The sequence below is a fragment of the Anomaloglossus baeobatrachus genome, chromosome 10 (assembly GCF_048569485.1).
Source record: "Anomaloglossus baeobatrachus isolate aAnoBae1 chromosome 10, aAnoBae1.hap1, whole genome shotgun sequence".
Lineage (NCBI taxonomy): Eukaryota > Metazoa > Chordata > Amphibia > Anura > Aromobatidae > Anomaloglossus > Anomaloglossus baeobatrachus.
Genome location: NC_134362.1, coordinates 43,237,855 through 43,261,044, shown reverse-complemented (window position 1 = coordinate 43,261,044; position 23,190 = coordinate 43,237,855). Strand labels below are relative to the sequence as shown.

General features: G+C 49.4%; 1 protein-coding gene across 1 annotated transcript in view; it reads right to left on the bottom strand.

Moving 5' to 3' along the window:
• Positions 1–4,320: 4,320 nt before the first annotated feature.
• FIBP (FGF1 intracellular binding protein) overlaps positions 4,321–23,190 on the bottom strand; it is a 36,079-nt gene continuing 17,209 nt past the window's right edge. The window contains exons 6-11 of the mRNA XM_075325602.1: positions 15,421–15,554; positions 14,969–15,074; positions 10,613–10,676; positions 10,436–10,522; positions 8,947–9,044; positions 4,321–4,522 (exon numbers count right to left, since the gene is read on the bottom strand). Coding sequence (XP_075181717.1) covers positions 4,453–4,522; positions 8,947–9,044; positions 10,436–10,522; positions 10,613–10,676; positions 14,969–15,074; positions 15,421–15,554 — 559 coding nt within the window. The 3' untranslated portion in view covers positions 4,321–4,452. The remainder of the gene's footprint in view (positions 4,523–8,946; positions 9,045–10,435; positions 10,523–10,612; positions 10,677–14,968; positions 15,075–15,420; positions 15,555–23,190) is intronic.

Below are 23,190 nucleotides of genomic sequence, written 5' to 3'. Positions count from 1 at the left end.
CATCGATTCCTTTATCTCAGTCTGATAATACTCTCGATAAAGGTCCCATTGTGACCGAAACGTTGAGACAGAGACAGACTTCTTTTATTTTTTCACAATAAAAAACACCAAAGAAACCCAGACTTTGTTCTTATTCTTCCATTGGAGTGCCGGAGATTCGTTTTGGATTTCAGCTGATTATTTTCTCCAGAGCACCCTATTACATTCAGTGAGCCAGGTCTATTCGATATACAGGTAGCCGCAATGGCGGGTCTCAGTCCTCCGGCAGAAGCTTCCCAGGTATTCTTTAGGAAGTGATCAGCTTTCTTATCTAACGGGTCTTTCAAGGAGCCCATGTCCTCAAATGGCAAGGCAAACTTTTTGGACGCCTTAGCGACAGCCACATCCAATTTTGGCGCCTTATCCCATGTGGAGCAGGAGGCCTCCTCAAACGGATATTTTCTCTTAAAGGCGCCAGGAAGGGAATGCTTCTTATCAGGTCTCTTCCACTCCCGGGCAATTAAGGCTTGTATTTTATCCACCACCGGGAAGGAGCGTCGTTTTTTCTGCTCCATGCCCCCGAACATCCTATCCTGGATAGATTTTTCAGGTTTCTCATCCGGGAGGCCCATGGTGGTCCTCACCGCCTTAACTAACTTTTTCATATTTTCGAGTGGGAAGCACTGGCAACCCCGAGTCGCTATCAGAGGAGGAGCGGGAAGTAGAGCCAGAGGAATCACATTCCCCATCAGACCTATCAGAGTCCTCGTGGGTAGGCGAAGGGGGCCGAGAACCCCCAGTACTCTGTGCTCCAGACAGGGATCGTAGGGAGACCCTGACCTCTTCCCGTATGAGGGACCGGAGATCGGAGGCAAATCCTGGCTGTTCCTCCGACAAAGTCTGCTGAATGCAGCCTTTGCACAGTCTCTTAGTCCAGGAACCAGAAAGTTCTTTACAGCACAAGGCACATTCCTTATGTCTGGCTTTTGATAAACATTTTCTAGGTTTACTGCGATCCTATAAAAAACAGACAAGACGACCGCCATTAAAAGCGGAACTCATGAGTTGCACTCACCCACAGATGTCAAGAGGCTATACCGGGTCAGCAGGGCCATCATCCGACTTCCCTCCTTTAGAGGGCCGTCTTCTGTCAGGAGAGTCAGGGTCCTTCCACTTGGAGGACCGGTCATCAGTCCCCCCACGCTTGACCCCTGAGCTGGTGACACTGTCATCTTTGCCACCCTTCTGCTGCCGTTTCAGGGCGGCAGTATCATGACCAGAGGGAGGTTTTGGGGAGGAGGGAGGCGAAGGAGACGCAGCTGACTGCTTGTCCGTCATGGTAACAGAGCACCGGCACTATAGAGAAGATTGCCGCTCTGATTTTCAAAGCCACCCAGGCGACTCCGCCCCCTACTTCCGGCGGATGACGACCTATCCGCGCCTCCAATAGGAAAAAAGCGCGCTGCGCATGTGCACAGCCCGGACCATCCCTTTTGCCACACACAACATGGCGCTCCTTCCCGGAAGCGCCCCAGCATCTGCCGCCACGAGGACGCCCCGCAGGGATCGCAGCAGCAGCCACCCTTATCCTGGCCTCCGGTGCCGGTAGCGTGGTAAGGAGAGGGGGGGGCGGGAGCAGGGAGGGAAGGAGCCCGTGTGCAGACAGGACCCCCGTGGGTACGCTGCGACGGGAGAGCCCTGCGGCCACCGGCAGAAGCCTTCCACCGACCGGACTTACCTGGTTCCCGCAGGCTCCTGGCGCTCCTATCGGGCACGCTGTACGCAGTCCTGACCCCCATGGATCCGCTGCGGCAGCTCCACAGCACCTCGGCCGACCGCAGCAGGACTCGTGCCGCTGCCAGAGTCGGCCGGCCGGGCGCCGGACTTGAATCTTCGGCCCATCAGGCCTCTGGATCTAGTGGATCTCTGGAGGCTCCCTGTTCAAGGACAGGAAACCAACTGATGCGGGGAGAGGTGCCGCCCCTTTTTATTCTGGAGGTTTCCTGTCCTTGAAGGGCGGATCCCCTCTCTCGTGGTGCCGTCATGGGTGCTGGAAAAAAAGACTCTACCCAGGCCGGGGGTTCAATCACAGGTGCAGCAGCAGCCTGAGAGACCACTGGGGGTGAGACTCCAGGCTGTGGCACCGCCAAGTTAGAGCAGACCTCACAATGTGGATAGGTGCTCAGCTCAGGCAGCAGGAGCTTACATGCAGTGCATGCAGCATAAAGCTTTGGAGCCTTGCTCCTTGTGTGAGACATGCTGCTGGAGTGGGGGCTTTGCAGAGAATGAACCCCAGGGAGAATATACAGAGGTCCACAACCGGAGACCAGCTGTGGCTTACCAGACCGCTGAGCGCGGTGTTGTGTGCCCTCCAGATCCCGAAGCCCGGTCCCCCAGTCGCAGCACCTCAGCAGAGATGCAGAATGCAGGATGTCCCAGAGCAGAGTGAACTCTGCCTGAGAAGAGGGCGTTCCTATAAAAGAGCGGGAACTGGAGGGCTATAGAGACCTGCAGGGAAGGAGGGACGCCCCAGCAGTGGGGAGTGTCCCTCCCCTGTGTAGAACGGCCGCCGGCAGGAGCCAAACCTGTCCCTCTGCATGAGTGACATGTGAGGGCAGGAAAATGAAACTAGGCCTCCGGCGAAGCCAGGGCCTAAATTTAAGCGGCGAGGCCGACAAGCAGGCACCATCGGCGCGGTTCTCAGGCAAAAGCTAGAGAACCCGCCGGAAAAGTTAAAACAATCACATACAGCATACTCTCCCCTTACAATAAAGAACCGGGACCCCCAACATAAACGTCTCAAGTACTTAGCTGCTGAGACGCAGGGCCATGTCCCTGGGGATGAGTGCTCCGGTCCAACAGAATCCTCAAGGGGCTGTGCATGGAGACCGGACTCCTGCCAGGCATGGAGACCGTGCTGGCTCCCACTTCAAGCCAGAGCCCAGAAGGGATGGTGAAGGAGCGCGGCATGTAAGGCTGCAGCCTTGTAAATCAACCTTAACACCGCCGACACAGTGGGGTGAGAAGGGACATGCTGGGAGTCCAGACATGGACCCGCTTTTCTTCAAACTCTTTCCAAAAGTCAAACAAATCAGATGAGAATGCATGTGTGGATGTATGCCTCCTGACACAAAGCAATAAACTGGCTAGGACTGGCTACCAGGGGGTGTATAAGCTCAGAGGGAGGAGCTACACTTTTAAGTGTAGTACTTTGTGTGTTCTCCGGAGGCAGAAGCTAAACACCCATGGTCTGGGTCTCCCAAAGGAACGATAAAGAAATACGTAATTACTTACCGGTAATGTGTTTTTTCTGAACCCAGGACGGCACCACGATATAAGGGTGCAGTCATAGGGTGAGGGAAAAATACGTAATTACTTACCGGTAATGTGTTTTTTCCGAACCCAGGACGGCACCACGATATAAGGGTGCAGTCATAGGGTGAGGGAAAAATACGTAATTACTTACCGGTAATGTGTTTTTTCCGAACCCAGGACGGCACCACGATATAAGGGTGCAGTCATAGGGTGAGGGAAAAATACGTAATTACTTACCGGTAATGTGTTTTTTCCAAACCCATGACGGCACCCTTATATCGTGGTGCCGTGATAGGGTGAGGGAAAAATAAACACGATGATGACTCTTTAATGTTTTAGAGCTGTGTTCTCTTTCAGATACCCTTTTCCTGGTCCCATGAATTTTAGAAATGTTCTTATCCAGGTCCATGATCATTTTCCACATATTGATCTAGGTTAATTGGGGGGGGGGGGGGGGAGGGGGGAAAATAAACAATAAAAGCCACATATAATAAATTCCGCAAGGAATATCTAAATATTGACTCCAGCTCTGTGGTCATCTTTCTGCTTCAGGCGATTGTATATCAGTATTAAGAGGTACTGACGAATGAATGAATGAATGAATGAATGAATGAATGAATGAATGAATGAATGTAGTTTCTACAGCAGCATCCAAAGCCGGTAATCATTACCTGTGGACCCACTTTGGAAACAGACACATTCCTTGGACCAGACTAGATCATGTTAGTAGGCAACTCCCGCACCCGTTTGCTAAGGGGACAAGATGGAGCTAGTCATGGCCACAAATGACAGATGTGACCAGTTTGATAAATTTAGAAGATTCATGCACAAAGCCTAAACACTGGAGAACACTCGGAGATTATAAGGTCTTAAATTATTGGCCGATCAAAAAATAAAAAATAAAAAAAATTGTAAAATCCTGCTAAATATATTTAGGATTTGTATTGCCAGCTCAGCGAGTTATATTATGGGAACTAATGAAGTCTGTGTCCAGACAGATTTTTAATTACACACTGGAGAATAAACGGAGATGTAATAAGTTTATTAATAATGCTCTCTCTTTAAACACTCCATATGTACATATATACAAAACATACACAGTCACATAGAAGAGGACACGCAGCAGCCTCCGTCTTGGCCATGCAATGGGTAGAACAATCAGTTGTGATACATTTTCAGTAGACAGTTCCGTAGGGTGACCATGTATCTCTCCCAAAGAGCTTGCTGCCTGAAAAGAAGGACACAGTCAAAAACAGTCACTGGTGATACTCTTGTTTCTGAAATGCATATTATAGTAAGTTTTGTAGATAAATCACAGCTGATATGGGAATGCAGACACTACCTGGGTATGTAGTCTGAATAGCATAAACTGCAGCACAGCCAAGTGTCCGATAGACATCAAATTAGATGGGGAGTGTTCTAGTAAACTGCTGGCTTTACACTTTGGTTGGTTGAAATTTCAGCTTTGCGTTTTATGTCACCAACACACTAGCCGGTATTTAGGTCCTGCGCAGGCGCACTACAATACTTTGATCTGCCCTTCTCAGGGCAGACCAAAGTGCGCCAGTGCAAGACCTCAATGCTGGCCTGTGTGCATGACAAAGGACGCGTCATGCACCCAGGCTTCCGAAGGAGGACAGAGATGGCCGAAAGAGGAGGCGCCGCACCCGAAGAACGAAGACACCCATCCGACCGGACTGCACCGCACCGACCATTTAGGTGAGCATTCTAAAATCATTTTTACGTTCTACACTGTGTCCTGGGCTCTTATATACACAATGTTAGAATGCTGTATATAAGAGCTCACTGATGGTGGCCGCAGCTTATAGGCCCCAAATCTGTGACAGGTAAAATCAGTCTTAGGCCTCTGCCACACTCACGTGAAATTCACGCACGTGCTGAGACACACGTATTTTCCCTGCGTGTTGTGTGCAGGTAAGTACGTGTCTCTGGTACGTGCGGGCCACGTGTGTTCTACGTGTGCTATCCACGATAACACACGTAGAACCGGTAATTTACATACTCACCTGGTCCTTCCTGATGTCCGCGCTGCTGTCCGTGGTGCTGATCCTCGGTCTCCAGCCCTCCCGTCTCCCCGCTGCTGCTGCTGCCAGGCAGTGAAGTGAATATTAAATGAGTATAATGAGCGGCGGTCGGCAGCAAGAGGCAGCAGCGGCAGAGACAGGAGGGCTGGAGAAGGTGAGTTAATGTTTTTTTTCACTGACACGTGTGTTTTCTCCGGCGCGTGTCACACGGGACTGCATCCACACTACACCCGTGTGGTACGGGTGTGGGCCGTGTGACACCCGTGCTGCGGGAGAAAACACTGACATGTCAGCGCTTTGAAAAACGCACACGTACAAACGCACACGGACACACGTTCCGTATGGTTTTACGTGTGTGTGCCTGCTACAATAGGGTAGCATTGCTTAACGTGTCTCCGTGCCGCCGGTACGTGTAAAAAATGACAAACACGTGCCGGCGGCACGGATGTGTGTCGCCGTCCTTAAAAGGGAACCTATCAGCACAGGATGACTGTTCAGACCAAGTTCAGGCGCTCGTTCATTATAGTGAGTCTAATGACTTAAATCCACCTTCCCAGCTGCTGGTTTCCCATCTCCCCCCTTTTCTGACTATGAAGCCAGAGCTGTCAATCACAGAAGAGAGGAGGGTAGAGCTAGAGGGAAAAGCAGCAGGTGGGAAGGTGGATTTAAATTACTAGCTCTTCCATGACGCACCGAGTGCCTGTGCCTGGTGTGAACAGTCATGCTGTGCCGACAGTGCTTTTAAGGCCGGGGTCAGAGCATATGTAAAAACATCCATTTCTCTTCCAGAAAAGACAGATGATTTTTCAGCCATATTGTTACCCGTAAATCATGCATATGCAGTCTGTATGTCCATTTTTGTCAGTTTACATCATCCATTTTTATTTAATCAGCAAACAATATATATAATTTATTTGCATTGCTCCATGTGCAGTCCCAGTTTAATCACAAAGACAACATATGGAGTGAATTACGCTGGTCTAAAGGAGCCCCAATATTGAATTTACCTTCCTAAATCATAAGGGGGGAAAAAAACCCAAAACAAAACACCTAAAAGGAAACGATCATGTAGACAACGTAAAGGTAGGTTTGGGTGCAGTAGTCAACAAAAAGGTCAATCCCAGAGTTAAATGTTAATAACATGTCCATTTACACTATGTGCAGCATTAACCCCTTCACAACCTGACAATTTTGCGTTTTTTTTTTTTGTTTTTTTTCACACCCTTCTTCCAAGAGCCATACTTTTTTTTTTTTTTTATTATTTTTCAGTCAATATAGCCATCTGAGGGCTTGTTTTTTGTGTAAAGTACTTTTGTGAAAAGTACTTTTAAATGAAATAATGAGTTTTACCATATAGTGTACTGGAAAACTGCAGAAACATTGCAAAAAAAGTGCGATTGCATGATTGTTTTTGGAGATATTTTATTCACAGTGTTCACTATATGGTAAAACGGATGTATTGGTGTGATGCCTCAGGAGGTCAGTGCGAGTTTGCAGACACCAAACAAGTATAGATGTACTCTTATCTGAGGGGTGAAAAAAATAAATAAATCAGAAGTTTGTCCAAAAAAGTGGCATACGTTTTGCGCCATTTTCCATGACCTGTAGCGTTCTCATTTTTCGAGATCTATGGCTCAGTGATGGCTTATTTTTTTTGTGTCTTGAGCTGACGTTTTTATCGGTACCATTTTTGCGCAGAGGCTACATTTTGATCGCCTGTTATTGCATTTTGTGCAAAGTTTGTGGTGACCAAAAACGTAAATTTGGAGTTTGGAATTTTTTTTGCCGCTACGCCGTTTACCGATCAAAATATAAAATCAATTAATCTGATCAGGCATTTCTGAACACTATACCAAATGTGTGTACATGGGGTGGTTTTTTTTAACCCTTTAATTTTCAAATGGGGCAAAAAGGGGGGGGGGGTAATTTGAAATTTTAGGTTCTTTTAATTTTTCAAAACTTTTTTTTTTTTTTTTTTTTTTTTTTTTTTTTAATAGTCCCCCTAGGGGGCAATAAGGATGAGCAATCTGATCGCTCATAGTTTTCTCTCGATCAGAGCAGTATCACTCAGACTGAGAGAAATGATCATCTCTTGTAAGAGACAGTACTCGGCTGCTGGTTACAGGACCTGAGCCATGTGAGCTACAGGAGTCATCACATGATCCTGTCCTACCATGACAACCATCAGATCCATGTGATCACGTCACATGACTTTCGGTGGAGGCCTGTAAGTTACGTTTTAGCGCTACTGCGATTATAATGGCGCTGTCACATTTTTGACAGTGCCATTTAAGGTGTTAAAAAGACACGGGCGGAACGCAATTCCACTTGTGCCTGTTGAGCACACATGTCAGCTATACAAATCAGCTGACGTGTGTGGATCACTGCAGGCTGCTTGCAGCAGCCGGCGGCGAATAACACTATGACCGTTAGGACGTAATATTACTGCCCGTGGTTAAATGACCATCAACATATTCGCCAGTCATTTATTAGACTGTTTCTACAGACAGACGATGCTTCAAATGTGCAGTGAATGCTCGGTAATAGATTGTCCTGTGTAAACAGTACTTGTGCACTGAACAATGTGCGGCCTAGAATGATGGCCTTGTGTGCAAATCGAAAGATTAATCCAACAAATGAGCTTTTTGCTTGTTTGGCAGAAGGTCAGCGGACGGTTTAGACTGTTCGATTCTAAAACAATCGTGTGGTGTAAGTGAACCTTAATATGGGACTTAAGGGGACTTTACACGCTGCGAAATCGCTAGCGATAGTACCTGCCCCCCGTCATTCGTGTGACATTTGGTGATCGCTGCTGTAGCGAACATTATCGCTACGGCAGCGTCACACGCACATACCTTTGCAGCGACATCGCTGTGACCGCCAAACAATCCCTCCTTCAAGGGGGAGGTGCGTCATAGCGACGTCACTAAGCGGCCGCCCAATAGCAGAGAAGGGGCAGAGATGAGCGGCCGGAACATCCCGCCCACCACCTTCCTTCCTCATTGCCGGTGGACGCAGGTAAGGAAATCTCCATCGTTCCTGCGGTGTCACACACAGCGATGCGTGATGCCGCAGGAACAACGAACAACATTGTACCTGCAGCAGCAACGATATGAAAAGGAGCGACGTGTCAACGATCAGCGATTTTGTGATCGTTGATCGCCGCTCCTTTGTGTCACACGCTGCGATGTCGCTAACGACGCCGGATGTGCGTCACAAACACCGTGACCCCAATGATAGTTAATGATGTCGCAGCGTGTAAATGGCCCTTTAGTCCACAGAGCTTCTCTGTGCTTCTTGATTACAGCTATAGATCCAATTATTTGGATTCACAGATGCACTGATTTGGTTTTCATTAGGAGATATTACAGATAAATGCTGGACTCGCAATACCCACAGTAACTACCTGGAAAGACCTAGCAATTAAGACCCATGAATGAAGTATGACGCAGGAGGACTAAGTCCAGGAAACCACTGCTGAAGAATGTTAGGGAAGCGAAGAAGCGACAAAAAAGGAAAAGATGAAAACAGGCCGGAGGGGGAAAAGAGGCTGAGGACAGGACAGGATGTGCCGCAGATACATCAGCGAGACCAATAAAACACTCACTTGAAGGCATCGAGAGCACGAGCAGATGCTGTATACTGAGTGAGGAACAGTTGAACGTCCGAAGACAACCAGCCAGAAGCTTTACAAGGTTCTATAAACTGGAAGAGAAAAAAAAAAATAATGGCATCTGTTACTTATTACAAGGCCCCAATATTAACACCTTCCCATCCTAATAAAAGACAAATCCAAGTTTGATGTGCGATTATGATTTCATCACTCAAAGTGTCCAAGGGCCAAAAAGATTAAAGCGGGCTTTACACGCTACGACATCGCTAATGCGAACTCGTTGGGGTCACGGAATTGGTGACGCACATCCGGCCGCATTAGCGATGCCGTTGCGTGTGACACCTATGAGCGATTTTGCATTGTTGCAAAAACGTGCAAAATCGCTCATCGGTGACATGGGGGTCCATTCTCAAAAATCGTTACTGCAGCAGTAGCACAACAGATGGGGCGGGTAACCACGCTAGCGATATCTGTACCGATATCGCAGCGTGTAAAGCGGCCTTAAGTCACAACCCTAGAAGCAAACCTGGATATGGAAACAATTGGGTGGATCTGAAGCGGATGAGGACAGTCTACTATCCGGGTGACCCGAAATACCAATGTGGTCGCTGAATCAGGATCCGCAAAGCTTTATGATCAATTCCACTATTAAATATTTTTGTGTAAAAAGTAGTTGTCAGCATCCTTATATCACAAAAAACGTCCAATAACCACCATTTTAATTAAATCTTTAAACGTTTTGGGGGGTTTTTTTCCCATAGATTTCCTCCAACTCAAACTACTTTTCGGGTAGGTTCACACTATCTTTTTCCAGTGGTCAAAAACATCAGTTTTTCATGCAGAAAACGCTTAAAAGAAATAGCAAAAAAAAAATTAAAAATAATATACTTTGCAAGAAACCCTCCCCCCCCAAAAAAATACAAAACAAAAACGAACTGATGCAGATAACATTGTATTAAAGGAATTGCTATGGACCTTCACTATTTGTTCCATGACACATGTCCGATTGTTCTGTACATGTTCTGTTTTTCACAGATGTTACATGTATCCATAAAGGGTGCTTTACATGCTGCGACATCGCTAGCGATCTCGTTAGCGATGTAACATGCCAGATCGCACATACGATTTGCCGAGATCGCACATGTGACCAGCGCTACAAAAATGACCTATGTGCGATCTCGGCAAATCTTATCTGCGATCTTGGCGTGTCACATCGCTAACGAGATCGCTAGTCATGTCGCAGCGTGCAATTCTATTTTTTGGAGGGGAGACCATGTGTCTACAAAGAGAAAAATGGAAGAAAAAAAAAAAAAGGGGAACAAACACACACACACACACAGCATAAATTTTAATCTATGACTCAGTATAAAACACAAAAAAAATAAAAATAAAAACCACAAACTTGTGAAACCAGCCTATTAAGTATAAAAGCCAGCAAATGACTGATTACAAACAATTAGGCAAGAAGCGGTCTGTGCATTACCTTTTCCACAAGATCGATGAAGAAATCTCTCAAGTCTTTGTTATGGGTGAGGCTTGTGCCAATGTTCACCAAGGCCCTAGAGAGCGTCTGTATGGAGAGAAGAATGTCAATAAGTTCATGTAGAGGTGCAGGATCATGCTGTACATCTGTGCCACACAAAGATAACATTAGACATACCTTAAAATTTGCTTCCATCTCGTGGAACACTGCGATTTTTCCTCTAAGTGATGTACAAACCAAACTAGAAAAAGAAAAACGCAACCACTTGAGCACATAGTCACGTTTTGTGTCAGCAGCTGTAGGGAAAACCCTAAGAAAACATGGGGTTTATAGACTCCACTGTATTCCTGACATGCACTGCACTGCATTCTCCAAATCAGGGTGGAAGTGCACTGGAGGTGTGTCAATCTGTGCACCGACACTTCCAACCTGATTTCCATGAGGCCTTTGCACTACATTCCTCATAACTGCTGCATGGAATCTCGCAGTTTTAGCAGCCTTGATGCAGCTGTATAGAGCCTCGTTTGATGAAGGAGCAGTAGTATTTTTCCACAGCAGTTTGGAAGTACAAGTTACGTAAATTTTTCAGGTGCAAATAGAGAAGGGGGGGGGAAGCAATTTTTGCCTTTTATTGGGGAAGGGGTGGCTTTTTGGATTGTCCATACTTCATATAATACAAAGAAAGGAAAGAGGGGAAAAGGGAAAGAAAGGAAAAAAGGAAAGAGGGGAAAGAAAGGAAAAAAGGAAAGAGGAGAAAGGGGAAAGAAGGAAAAAAGGAAAGAGGGGAAAGGGGAAAGAAGGAAAGAAGGGAATTTTGTTACTTACCGTAAATTCCTTTTCTTCTAGCTCCTATTGGGAGACCCAGACGATTGGGTGTATAGCACTGCCTCCGGAGGCCACACAAAGCAATTACACTAAAAAGTGTAAGGCCCCTCCCCTTCTGGCTATACACCCCCAGTGGGATCACTGGCTCACCAGTTTTAGTGCAAAAGCAAGAAGGAGGAAAGCCAATAACTGGTTTAAACAAATTCACTCCGAGTAACATCGGAGAACTGAAAACCGTTCAACATGAACAACATGTGTACCCGCAAACAAACCAAAAATCCCGAAGGACAACAGGGCGGGTGCTGGGTCTCCCAATAGGAGCTAGAAGAAAAGGAATTTACGGTAAGTAACAAAATTCCCTTCTTCTTCGGCGCTCCATTGGGAGACCCAGACGATTGGGACGTCCAAAAGCTGTCCCTGGGTGGGTAAAGAATACCTCATGTTAGAGCTGCAAGACAGCCCTCCCCTATAGGGAGGCAACTGCCGCCTGCAGGACTCTTCTACCTAGGCTGGCGTCCGCCGAAGCATAGGTATGCACCTGATAATGTTTGGTGAAAGTGTGCAGACTCGACCAGGTAGCTGCCTGGCACACCTGTTGAGCCGTAGCCTGGTGTCGCAATGCCCAGGACGCACCCACGGCTCTGGTAGAATGGGCCTTCAGCCCTGATGGAACCGGAAGCCCAGCAGAACGGTAGGCTTCAAGAATTGGTTCTTTGATCCATCGAGCCAGGGTGGCCTTAGAAGCCTGCGACCCTTTGCGCTTACCAGCGACAAGGACGAAGAGTGCATCCGAACGGCGCAAGGGCGCCGTGCGGGAAATGTAGATTCTGAGTGCTCTCACCAGATCTAACAAATGTAAATTCTTCTCATACTGATGAACTGCATGAGGACAAAACGAAGGCAAAGAGATATCCTGATTAAGATGAAAAGAGGATACCACCTTCGGGAGAAACTCCTGAATGGGGCGCAGCACTACCTTGTCCTGGTGGAAGACCAGGAAGGGAGCCTTGGATGACAGCGCTGCCAGCTCAGACACTCTCCGAAGAGATGTGATCGCTACCAGAAAAGCCACTTTCTGTGATAGTCTAGAAAGTGAAACCTCCCTCAGAGGCTCGAAGGGCGGCTTCTGGAGGGCAACTAGTACCCTGTTCAGATCCCATGGATCTAACGGCCGCTTGTACGGGGGTACGATATGGCAAACCCCCTGTAGGAACGTGCGCACCTTAGGAAGGCGTGCCAAACGCCTCTGAAAAAAGACGGATAGCGCCGAGACCTGACCTTTAAGGGAGCCGAGCGACAAACCTTTTTCTAACCCAGATTGCAGGAAAGAAAGAAAGGTAGGCAATGCAAATGGCCAGGGAGACACTCCCTGAGCACGCAGAGCACCAGGATAAGAATATCCTCCACGTTCTGTGGTAGATCTTAGCGGACGTGGGCTTCCTAGCCTGTCTCATGGTGGCAACGACCCCTTGGGATAAGCCTGAAGACGCTAGGATCCAGGACTCAATGGCCACACAGTCAGGTTCAGGGCCGCAGAATTCCGATGGAAAAACGGCCCTTGGGACAGTAAGTCTGGTCGGTCTGGTAGTGCCCACGGTTGGTCGACCGTGAGCTGCCACAGATCCGGATACCACGCCCTCCTCGGCCAGTCTGGGGCGACGAGAATGACGCGGCTGCAATCGGATCTGATCTTGCGTAGCACTCTGGGCAAGAGTGCCAGAGGTGGAAACACATAAGGGAGCCGGAACTGCGACCAATCTTGCACTAGGGCGTCTGCCGCCAGCGCTCTTTGATCGCGAGACCGTGCCATGAAGGTTGGGACCTTGTTGTTGTGCCGGGACGCCATTAGGTCGACGTCCGGCCTTCCCCATCGGCGAGAGATTTCCTGAAACACGTCTGGGTGAAGGGACCATTCCCCTGCGTCCATGCCCTGGCGACTGAGGAAGTCTGCTTCCCAGTTTTCTACGCCGGGGATGTGAACTGCGGATATGGTGGAGGCCGTGGCTTCCACCCACATCAGAATCCGCCGGACTTCCTGGAAGGCTTGCCGACTGCGTGTCCCCCCTTGGTGGTTGATGTATGCCACCGCTGTGGAGTTGTCCGACTGAATTCGGATCTGCCTTCCTTCCAGCCACTGCTGGAAGGCTAGTAGGGCAAGATACACTGCTCTGATTTCCAGAACATTGATCTGAAGGGTGGACTCCTGCTGAGTCCACGTACCCTGAGCCCTGTGGTGGAGAAAAACTGCTCCCCACCCTGACAGACTCGCGTCTGTCGTGACCACCGCCCAAGACGGTGGTAGGAAGTCTGACCTCCTTCGCACAAAGCAGAAAACTGGTGAGCCAGTGATCCCACTGGGGGTGTATAGCCAGAAGGGGAGGGGCCTTACACTTTTTAGTGTAATTGCTTTGTGTGGCCTCCGGAGGCAGTGCTATACACCCAATCGTCTGGGTCTCCCAATGGAGCGCCGAAGAAAAAGGAAAGAGGGGAAAGGGGAAAGAAGGAAAAAAGGAAAGAGGGGAAAGGGGAAAGAAGGAAAAAAGGAGAGGGGAAAGGGGAAAGAAAGGAAAAAAGGAAAGAGGGGAAAGGGGAAAGAAGGAAAAAAGGAAAGAGGGGAAAGGGGAAAGAAGGAAAAAAGGAAAGAGGGAAAGGGGAAAGAAAGAAAAAAGCAAAGCGGGAAAGGGGAAAGAAAGAAAAAAGCAAAGAGGGAAAGGGAAATGGAAAGAGGGGAAAAGGGAAAGAAAAAAAGCAAAGAGGGAAAGGGAAATGGCAAGAGGTGAAAAGGGAAAGAAAGGAAAAAAGGAAAGAGGGGAAAGGGGAAAGAGGGGAAAAAAGGAAAGAGGGAAAGGGGAAAGAAAGAAAAAAGGAAAGAGGGGAAAAGAAAGAAAGAAAGAGGGGAAAGGAAAGAAAGAAAGAGGGGAAAGGAAGAAAAGAAAGAAAGAAGAGGTGAAAGGAAGAAAAGAAAGAAAGAAGAGGTGAAAGGAAATGGGGGATGGTGGGGATTCAGCATACCAATAAGAACAAATCCAGTTAGTCTATGTCAAAACTCATTAATTTCCTAAAATAATTCGTGAAAATCTGACGAAATTTGAAACAGTATCCAATTACTCAAGGTCCTCAAATTTCTGTAAGGTACCGTCATTCTCAGAGTGCCTCTATCCAACAAGTATTAACTCTCTTATTATACCAGTTTACTGGAGAGGGAGTCTGAGACTATTTCCATTAGTGAGGGATCACTGGGCGAGCAGCAAAAGCGGAGAATGTGGGTATTTCTGCTGATACCCTATTGATGAAGGTAAAATCGAGCACAGAGCAATCTCTCCAGAATCCTATTGCCAGTTTTCAAGTGATAAAAGTTTAATTTTTAGAGCAGAAAACGCTCAAGGAGCTGGTAACTTCCCCTCCTGCAGTGACCCCAAGAGACATCACTACAAGCAGAGGATCAGCATCATCTGACATCAAGAGACAGTGGGCGGTCGTTTAGTGGTTAACCATTTTCTCAGCCATTATTTTCAGTCCCATCAGTGACAGCGACTCTGCAAATATTTTGGAAGTCGATCAGTGTGAGGACGGCCATCAGCCCTGCAGCCAGTGGTGTCAATCACCAAACAAAAACAGATGAAGGACCAGGACTATTGCACCAGCAGATCAATTGCATCTCCATTAGTCCTGCTGAAGGATGGCAGGACACACGTTCACATTTCTCACCTCTTATGTTGGTCCAGAAGGTCTTTATCTGTTATCAGAATTTTCAGGTCCTTCAGATCTTGTAAAAATTCTTTATCCAAATCCATGTCCATGTCGTCTGCTACATCTGTGGGGAAACAGACTGGAAATAGGAGCTGCAGTAGACGGATATGGAGGTCGTGCACCCAGTCATGTCTTGTATAACCTGTATCCATTCCTTTCCCTCCGCACCATTTCTGTAAATATACATTTTTCTCATCTCTATAATCCCTCCTCCTCCTCATCACGGAAAGGCTGAATGAATGAATGAATGAATGAATTTCCATCTTCCTGCTTAATTGAAGGCACGCTCACCTGCGAGACTCCTTTCTAAAGTCCATATGCCCCTTATACAGGCTGGGCTTGTCTCTTGGAGATGTGTCGTCGTTCTTCTTGTACCCTATGGTACCACTGTATGTGCCCGGACTACTCACCCACTGCCCCCAATGTCCAGTTCTGAATTAGATGCTCTGCACAAGTTGCAAAATCCTCAAATGTCAGGTACTGGAGCTTTCTCTTGCCCGTTTCAAAGCGACTGTTTGCAAAGAAGACTATTGCAGCGTAATCTCTAAAATGTAAATACAAGACATTTGGTTAGAAAATATGAAATATTTTAAAAAAAAAAAAAAGGGAATTTTGTTTACTTTTCGTAAATTCCTTTTCTTCTAGCTCCTATTGGGAGACCCAGACAATTGGGGTGTATAGCTTCTGCCTCTGGAGGCCACACAAAGTATTACACTTTAAAAAGTGTAACCCCTCCCCTCTGCCTATACACCCTCCCGTGGACCACGGGCTCCTCAGTTTTGGTGCAAAAGCAGGAAGGAGAAAACTTATAAATTGGTCTAGGGTAAATTCAATCCGAAGGATGTTCGGAGAACTGAAGACCATGAACCAAAAGAACAAATTAACATGAACAACATGTGTACACAAAAGAACAACCAGCCCGAAGGGAACAGGGGCGGGTGCTGGGTCTCCCAATAGGAGCTAGAAGAAAAGGAATTTACGGTAAGTAAACAAAATTCCCTTTTTCTTTGTCGCTCCATTGGGAGACCCAGACAATTGGGACGTCCAAGAGCAGTCCCTGGGTGGGTAAAAGAATACCTCAATAAAAAGAGCCGAAAATGGCCCCCTCTTACAGGTGGGCAACCGCCGCCTGGAGGACTCGCCTACCTAGACTGGCGTCTGCCGAAGCACAGGTATGCACTTGATAGTGCTTCGTGAAAGTGTGCAGACTAGACCACGTAGCTGCCTGACACACCTGCTGAGCCGTCGCCCGGTGCCGCAATGCCCAGGACGCACCTACGGCTCTGGTAGAATGGGCTTTCAGCCCTGAAGGGAGCGGAAGCCCAGAACTACAGTAGGCCTCGAGAATCGGTTCCTTCATCCACCGAGCCAAGGTTGACTTGGAGGCCTGAGAGCCCTTACGCTGGCCAGTGACAAGGACAAAGAGCGCGTCTGAACGGCGCAGGGGCGCCGTGCGAGACACGTAGAAACGGAGTGCTCTCACTAGATCCAAAGAGTGCAAATCCTTTTCACACTGGTGAATTGGATTAGGGCAAAAGGAAGGCAAGGAGATATCCTGATTTAGATGAAAAGGGGATACCACCTTAGGGAGAAATTCCGGGACAGGACGCAGAACCACCTTATCCTGGTGGAAAACCAGGAAGGGAGCTTTGCATGACAGCGCTGCAAGCTCAGACACTCTCCGAAGTGATGTGACTGCCACCAGGAAGGCCACCTTCTGAGAAAGACGGGAAGAGAGAGACATCCCGCAGCGGCTCAAAAGGCGGCTTTTGAAGAGCCGTCAGGACCCTGTTAAGATCCCAAGGTTCCAACGGACGTTTGTAAGGTGGGACCATGTGGCAAACCCCCTGCAGGAACGTGCGGACCTGCGGAAGCCTGGCTAGACGCTTTTGAAAAAACACGGAGAGCGCCGACACTTGGCCCTTGAGAGAGCCGAGGGACAAACCCTTGTCCATTCCGGATTGAAGGAATGAAAGAAAAGTGGGTAAGGCAAACGGCCATGGAGGAAAACCGTTATCAGAGCACCAGGATAAGAAGATTTGCCAAGACCTGTAATAGATCTTGGCGGACGTTGGCTTCCTGGCTTGTCTCATGGTGGCAATGACATCCTGAGATAACCCTGAAGACGCTAGGAGCCAGGACTCAATGGCCACACAGTCAGGTTGAGAGCCACAGAATTCAGATGGAAAAACGGGCCTTGTGACAGCAAGTCTGGGCGGTCTGAAGTGCCCACGGTTGACCCACCGTGAGATGCCACAGATCCGGATACCACGACCGCCTCGGCCAGTCTGGAGCGACGAGAATGGCGCGATGGCAGTCGGACCGGATCTTGCGTAGTACCCTGGGCAGCATTGCCAGAGGGGGAAACACATAAGGCAGTCGAAACTGCGACCAATCCTGGACCAAAGCGTCCGCTGCCAGAGCTCTGTGATCCTGAGACCGTGCCATGAAGGCCGGGACCTTGTTGTTGTGCCGTGACGCCATGAGATCGACGTCCGGCGTTCCCCAGCGGCGACAGATCTCTCGAAACACGTCTGGGTGAAGAGACCATTCCCCCGCGTCCATGCCCTGACGACTGAGAAAATCTGCTTCCCAGTTTTCTACGCCCGGGATGTGAACTGCGGAGATGGTGGAGCCTGTGACTTCCACCCACTGCAGAATCCGCCGGACTTCCTGGAAGGCTTGACGACTGCGAGTGCCGCCTTGGTGGTTGATGTAGGCGACGGCAGTGGCGTTGTCCGACTGGATTCGGATCTGCCTGCCCTCCAGCCACCGATGGAAAGCCAATAGGGCTAGATATACTGCCCTTATCTCCAGGATATTGATCTGAAGGGACGATTCTATTGGAGTCCAGGTTCCTTGAGCCCTGTGGTGGAGAAAAACCGCTCCCCAACCTGACAGGCTCGCGTCCGTGGTGACCACGGCCCAGGTTGGGGGTAGGAAGGATTTTCCCCGAGACAGAGATGTGGGTAGGAGCCACCACTGAAGTGATGTTTTGGTTGCAAGGGAAAGAGATGTTCTTGTCGAGGGAAGCCGAACTCTTGTCCCATTTGCGAAGAATGTCCCATTGGAGAGGCCGTAGATGGAATTGCGCGAACGGCACTGCCTCCATAGCTGAAACCATCTTCCCCAGGAAGTGCATGAGGCGCCTTAAGGGGTGTGACTGACTCCGAAGAAGTGATTGCACCCCCGCCTGCAGAGAAAGCTCTTTGTCCCGCGTAGCTTGACTAACGCTGGCTGGCTATGAAACTCCATCCCGAGGTAAGTCAGTGATTGGGTCGGCGTCAACTTGGATTTCGGGAAATTGATGATCCACCCGAACTGCTGGAGAGTCGCCAGAGTGACGGTAAGACTTTGTTGACACGCCACCCGAGAAGGGGCCCTGACTAGGAGATCGTCCAAGTAGGGGATCACCGAGTGGCCCTGAGAGTGCAGGACCGCCACGACGGATGCCATGACCTTGGTGAAAACCCGTGGGGCTGTCACCAGGCCGAAGGGCAATGCGACGAACTGGAGGTGTTCGTCCCCGATGGCGAAACGCAGGAAACGTTGATGTTCGGGTGCGATCGGCACATGGAGAGAAGCATCCTTGATATCGATCGATGCTAGGAAGTCTCCTTGTGACATCGAGGCGATGACCGAGCGGAGAGATTCCATCCGAAACAGTCTGGTTCTCACATGTCTGTTGAGCAGCTTGAGGTCCAGAACGGGACGGAATGACCCGTCCTTTTTTGGCACCACGAACAAGTTGGAGTAAAATCCGCGACCACGTTCCTGAAGGGGAACGGGAATCATAACTCCTTCGATCTTTAGAGCGTCCACCGCCTGAAAAAGTGCGTCGGCCTGTGCGGGGGTGGGGAGGTTCTGAAGAAACGAGCCGTAGGTCGAGAGCTGAACTCTATCCTGTAACCATGAGACAGAATGTCTCTCACCCATCGGTCTTGAACGTGTGGCCACCAGGCGTCGCCAAAGCGGGAGAGCCTGCCACCGACCGAGGATGTGGCTAGGTGAGTCCGAGAGTCATGAGGAGGCAGTCTTGGAGGCAGTGCCTCCTGCGGCCTTTTGGGGGCGTGACTTGGACCGCCACGCATAGGAGTTCCTCTGGCCTTTCTCCGGCCGGTTGGACGAAGAGGATTGGGGCTTGGCGGAGGGACGAAAGGACCGAAACCTCGATTGGATTTCTCTGCTGAGGTCTCTTAGGTTTGGACTGGGGTAAGGAGGAGTCCTTTCCCGAGGATTCCTTAATAATCTCATCCAACCGTTCGCCAAATAAACGGTCGCCAGAAAAAGGCAAACCAGTTAAGAACCTTTTGGAAGCAGAGTCTGCTTTCCATTCGCGCAGCCACATGGCCCTGCGGACTGCCACGGAGTTAGCGGATGCTACAGCCGTACGGCTAGCGGAGTCCAGGACGGCGTTCATGGCGTAGGACGAAAATGCTGATGCCTGAGAGGTCAAGGAAGAAACATGCGGAGCAGAATTCCGCGTGACAGCATTAATCTCAGTCAGACATGCCGAGATTGCTTGGAGAGCCCACACGGCTGCAAAGGCCGAGGCGAAAGACGCGCCCGTGGCCTCATAAATAGACTTCACCAAGAGCTCTATCTGTCTGTCAGTGGCATCCTTCAGGGATGAGCCATCGGCAACAGACACAACGGACCTAGCAGCCAATCTAGAGACTGGAGGATCCACCTTGGGAGAGTGTGCCCAGCCCTTAACGACTTCAGGAGGAAAGGGATAACGCGTGTCAGTGTGCCGTTTAGCAAAGCGCTTGCCCGGGACCGCTCTGGGCTTCTGGACAGCGTCCCTGAAGTTAGAGTGATCAAAAAACGTATTGCGCGTACGTTTGGGGAAACGGAATTGGTGTTTCTCCTGCTGAGAAGCCGACTCCTCTACAGGAGGAGGCGGGGGTGAGAGATCCAACACCTGGTTGATGGACGAGATAAGATCATTTACTAAGGCGTCCCCCTCAGGGGTATCAAGGTTAAGGGCGAAGTCAGAGTCAGAGCCCTGAGCTCCCGCGTCCGCCTCGTCTTCCTGAGAGTCCTCAAGCTGGGATCCAGAGCAGCGTGAGGAGGCCGGGGAAGAGTCCCAGCGAGGCCACTTAGCCGGTCTGGGACTGCGATCCGGGCAGGAGTCCTCCGCCTGGGACCTAGGGGCTATCCTGGGAGCGCGCTGCGGCGCGGACCGAGAAGGGCCTGGAGGAGACAAACTAACAGGGGCCGGGGCCTGTGAAGGGCCCGGTCTGGACTGCAATGCCTCAAGGAGCTTAGATGACCATTTGTCCATAGACTGTGCAATGGATTGAGAAAGTGACAGAGTTTGTCAGCGAAAGAAGCCAACGACGGTGACTCTGTCCCTGCAGCCTGCTCAGGGGGAGCAGGGGGATCTACATGAGCCGAGGGTCCCACAAGTGCCCTAGGCTCCGGCTGAGCAAGCGTGGCAGGAGTCGAGCATTGATCAGTGAGGGTAGGTGGATCCCGCAGGCAACATAGCCCCACAAGAGGTACAGGCCGCGAAAAAAATCTGTGCCTTAGTAGCTTTGCTCCTTGTGGACGACATGCTGTTGTCTCTCAGGAGAGTGACCACTGAGGGTATATGGGAAAAGGGTATACAGCCTATCCGGACAGATATATATATATATATATACATATATATATCCCGGCACCCTAGGGGGACCAGCACCGGGTGACCGGTGTGGCTTACCAACCGCTAACGAGCGGAGTGTGTCCTCCAGATTCCCTGTCGTGGATCCCCCGGAGCTGCAGAGCTTTGATGCTGAGTAGCATCCACCGGCAGAATGGCAAATATGGCCGCCGGAGCGGGGGGGGTGGAGCCGAGGGTGGCACTAACAAAGAGCGGGAATCTGGAGTCCCCACAGTGGTCAATGAGGGGGGGAGTGAGACATGCTAGATGCTCCGGCCCTCAAAGCCGACGTCATGCCGGTAATCCCGCCCTTACCCCTGACAGGCAGGCTCAGGGGCGGGATTTTTCGAGACTAGGCCGCGGCGAAGCCGGGGACTAAATTTAAGGCCGCGCCCGACAAGCAGGCACGGTCGGCGCGGAAGTCCGCCGAAAAGACAACGGACTGAACTACCGCGGCTTCCGGGGAGAAGGTGCGACCCTCCCTGTACAGTCCCCACATGGGGACACAGAGTACCTTTAAGTTGCAGGGCCCGGTCCCTGGGGGTGAAGAAGCTCCGGTCCGGCAGGTTCCACCAGGGGCTGCGGATGGAGCACGGTCCCAGCATATGGATGACTGCTCAGGATCCCACTTCTCCCAGAGCCGCATAAGGGATGGTGAAGGAGACGGCATGTGGCTCCAGCCTCCGTACCCGCAATGGGTACCTCAACCTTAACAGCACCGCCGACATAGTGGGGTGAGAAGGGAACATGCCGGGGGCCCCATCGGGGTCCTCTTTTCTTCCATCCGACATAACTATGTATGAGAATGCATGAGTGGATGTGTGCCTCCTTCCACACAAAGCATAAAACTGAGGAGCCCGTGGTCCACGGGAGGGTGTATAGGCAGAGGGGAGGGGTTACACTTTTTTAAAAGTGTAATACTTTGTGTGGCCTCCAGAGGCAGAAGCTATACACCCCAATTGTCTGGGTCTCCCAATGGAGCGACAAAGAAAAATAAATATATTATCTAATATATAAAGCTGAATGTGTGTATGTATGTATGTCCGGGATTGGCATCCGCACCGTCGCAGCTACAGCCACAAAGTTTTGCACACTCACACTTCTGGATCCCAAGAGCGTCATAGGCTATGTTTTGAGGGGAAATTTTAACTCCGCTCTTTACAGTTATTCACCAAAAAACCTGCCTCTATTAAAGTGAATGGAGCTGGGAGCCACAGTGCAGCCAGAACTTCAGAAGAATGCGCGGCCATGCCCTTATGTGGAATGTTGGAGTGTCACAATGCAGCCATGGAAAGAGACAGACACAGACAGGGAAAGAGGCAGACAAAAAGACAGACAGGGAAAGAGAGAGACAGGTTAAGAGACACACAGACAGGTAAAGAGACAGACAAAAAGACAGACACAGGGAAAGATACAGACAGACAAAGAGATAGAGAGAGATATATACAGAGGGGGAGACAGACAGAGAATGGGAGAGAAACAGAGAGACAGTTACTATCCCGGGCAGTGCCGGGTACTATTTTGTGAGGCAAAATTTTAACCCCGCGCGTTCCAATTTACCAATCAATTTTGCCCCTATCTACATAATAAGGAAAAAGTGAAACGAAAAGTGTTGTGGGCAAAGTGACAGCTGCCAGATGTGAACAAGGGGGACTTAAAGAATGAGAGTGATGGCGCCAAAGAGTATATACCGTACAGTTGCTAAGGTGGGGCCCCGACATGGGATACTCACCGGACTCGGGGATATGAACACACACACAAAATGCGCCACACACTACCACGTACTTGAACACATATACCACCCTCAGCGCACATCTCACCACACATACACCAACCTCACCACATAATCGCCCTAAACACACACAAGTCTGGTATTATCCTTCACAAATAAAAATCTGATTAATAAGCAGCCAAACTACAAGAACAACAAATGTACCACATAGGACATCCGGCAGCTGTCAGTCACATGACCTGTCTATATGTGTATGTGTGAGCTAATATATACTGTCAGGGGGGAGGGCTTTCTGTTGCCTGGAGATTTATCAGGCTGCCAATAGCAACCAATCACAGCTTAGCTTCTATTTTGTTACAGTTAATTAATCTGAGCTCTGATTGGTTAATATAGGCAACAACTTAATAATTACATTTCTATCTATTTGTTTTGTGGTTTTTGTGTGCAGAATACATTTTTGTTAATACATTCTATTTTGTTAACAGCAGTTATTAACCCGGGCGAAGACAAAGAGACAGACACAGGGAAACAGACAGACAGGGAAAGAGAGGGAAAGAGATAGATAGACAGACAGGGAAAGAGATTGAGACAGATTGAGAAAGAGAGACAGAGATATATACAGAGGGGGAGACAGACAGAGAATGGGAGAGAAACAGAGAGACAGTTACTATCCCGGGCGTTAATACATTCTATTTATACATTCTATCGTGTGTCTGTGTCTGTCTGTCTGTCTGTCTGGGATTGGCATCTGCACCGTCGCAGCTACAGCCACAAAATTTTGCACACTCACACGTCTGGACCCCG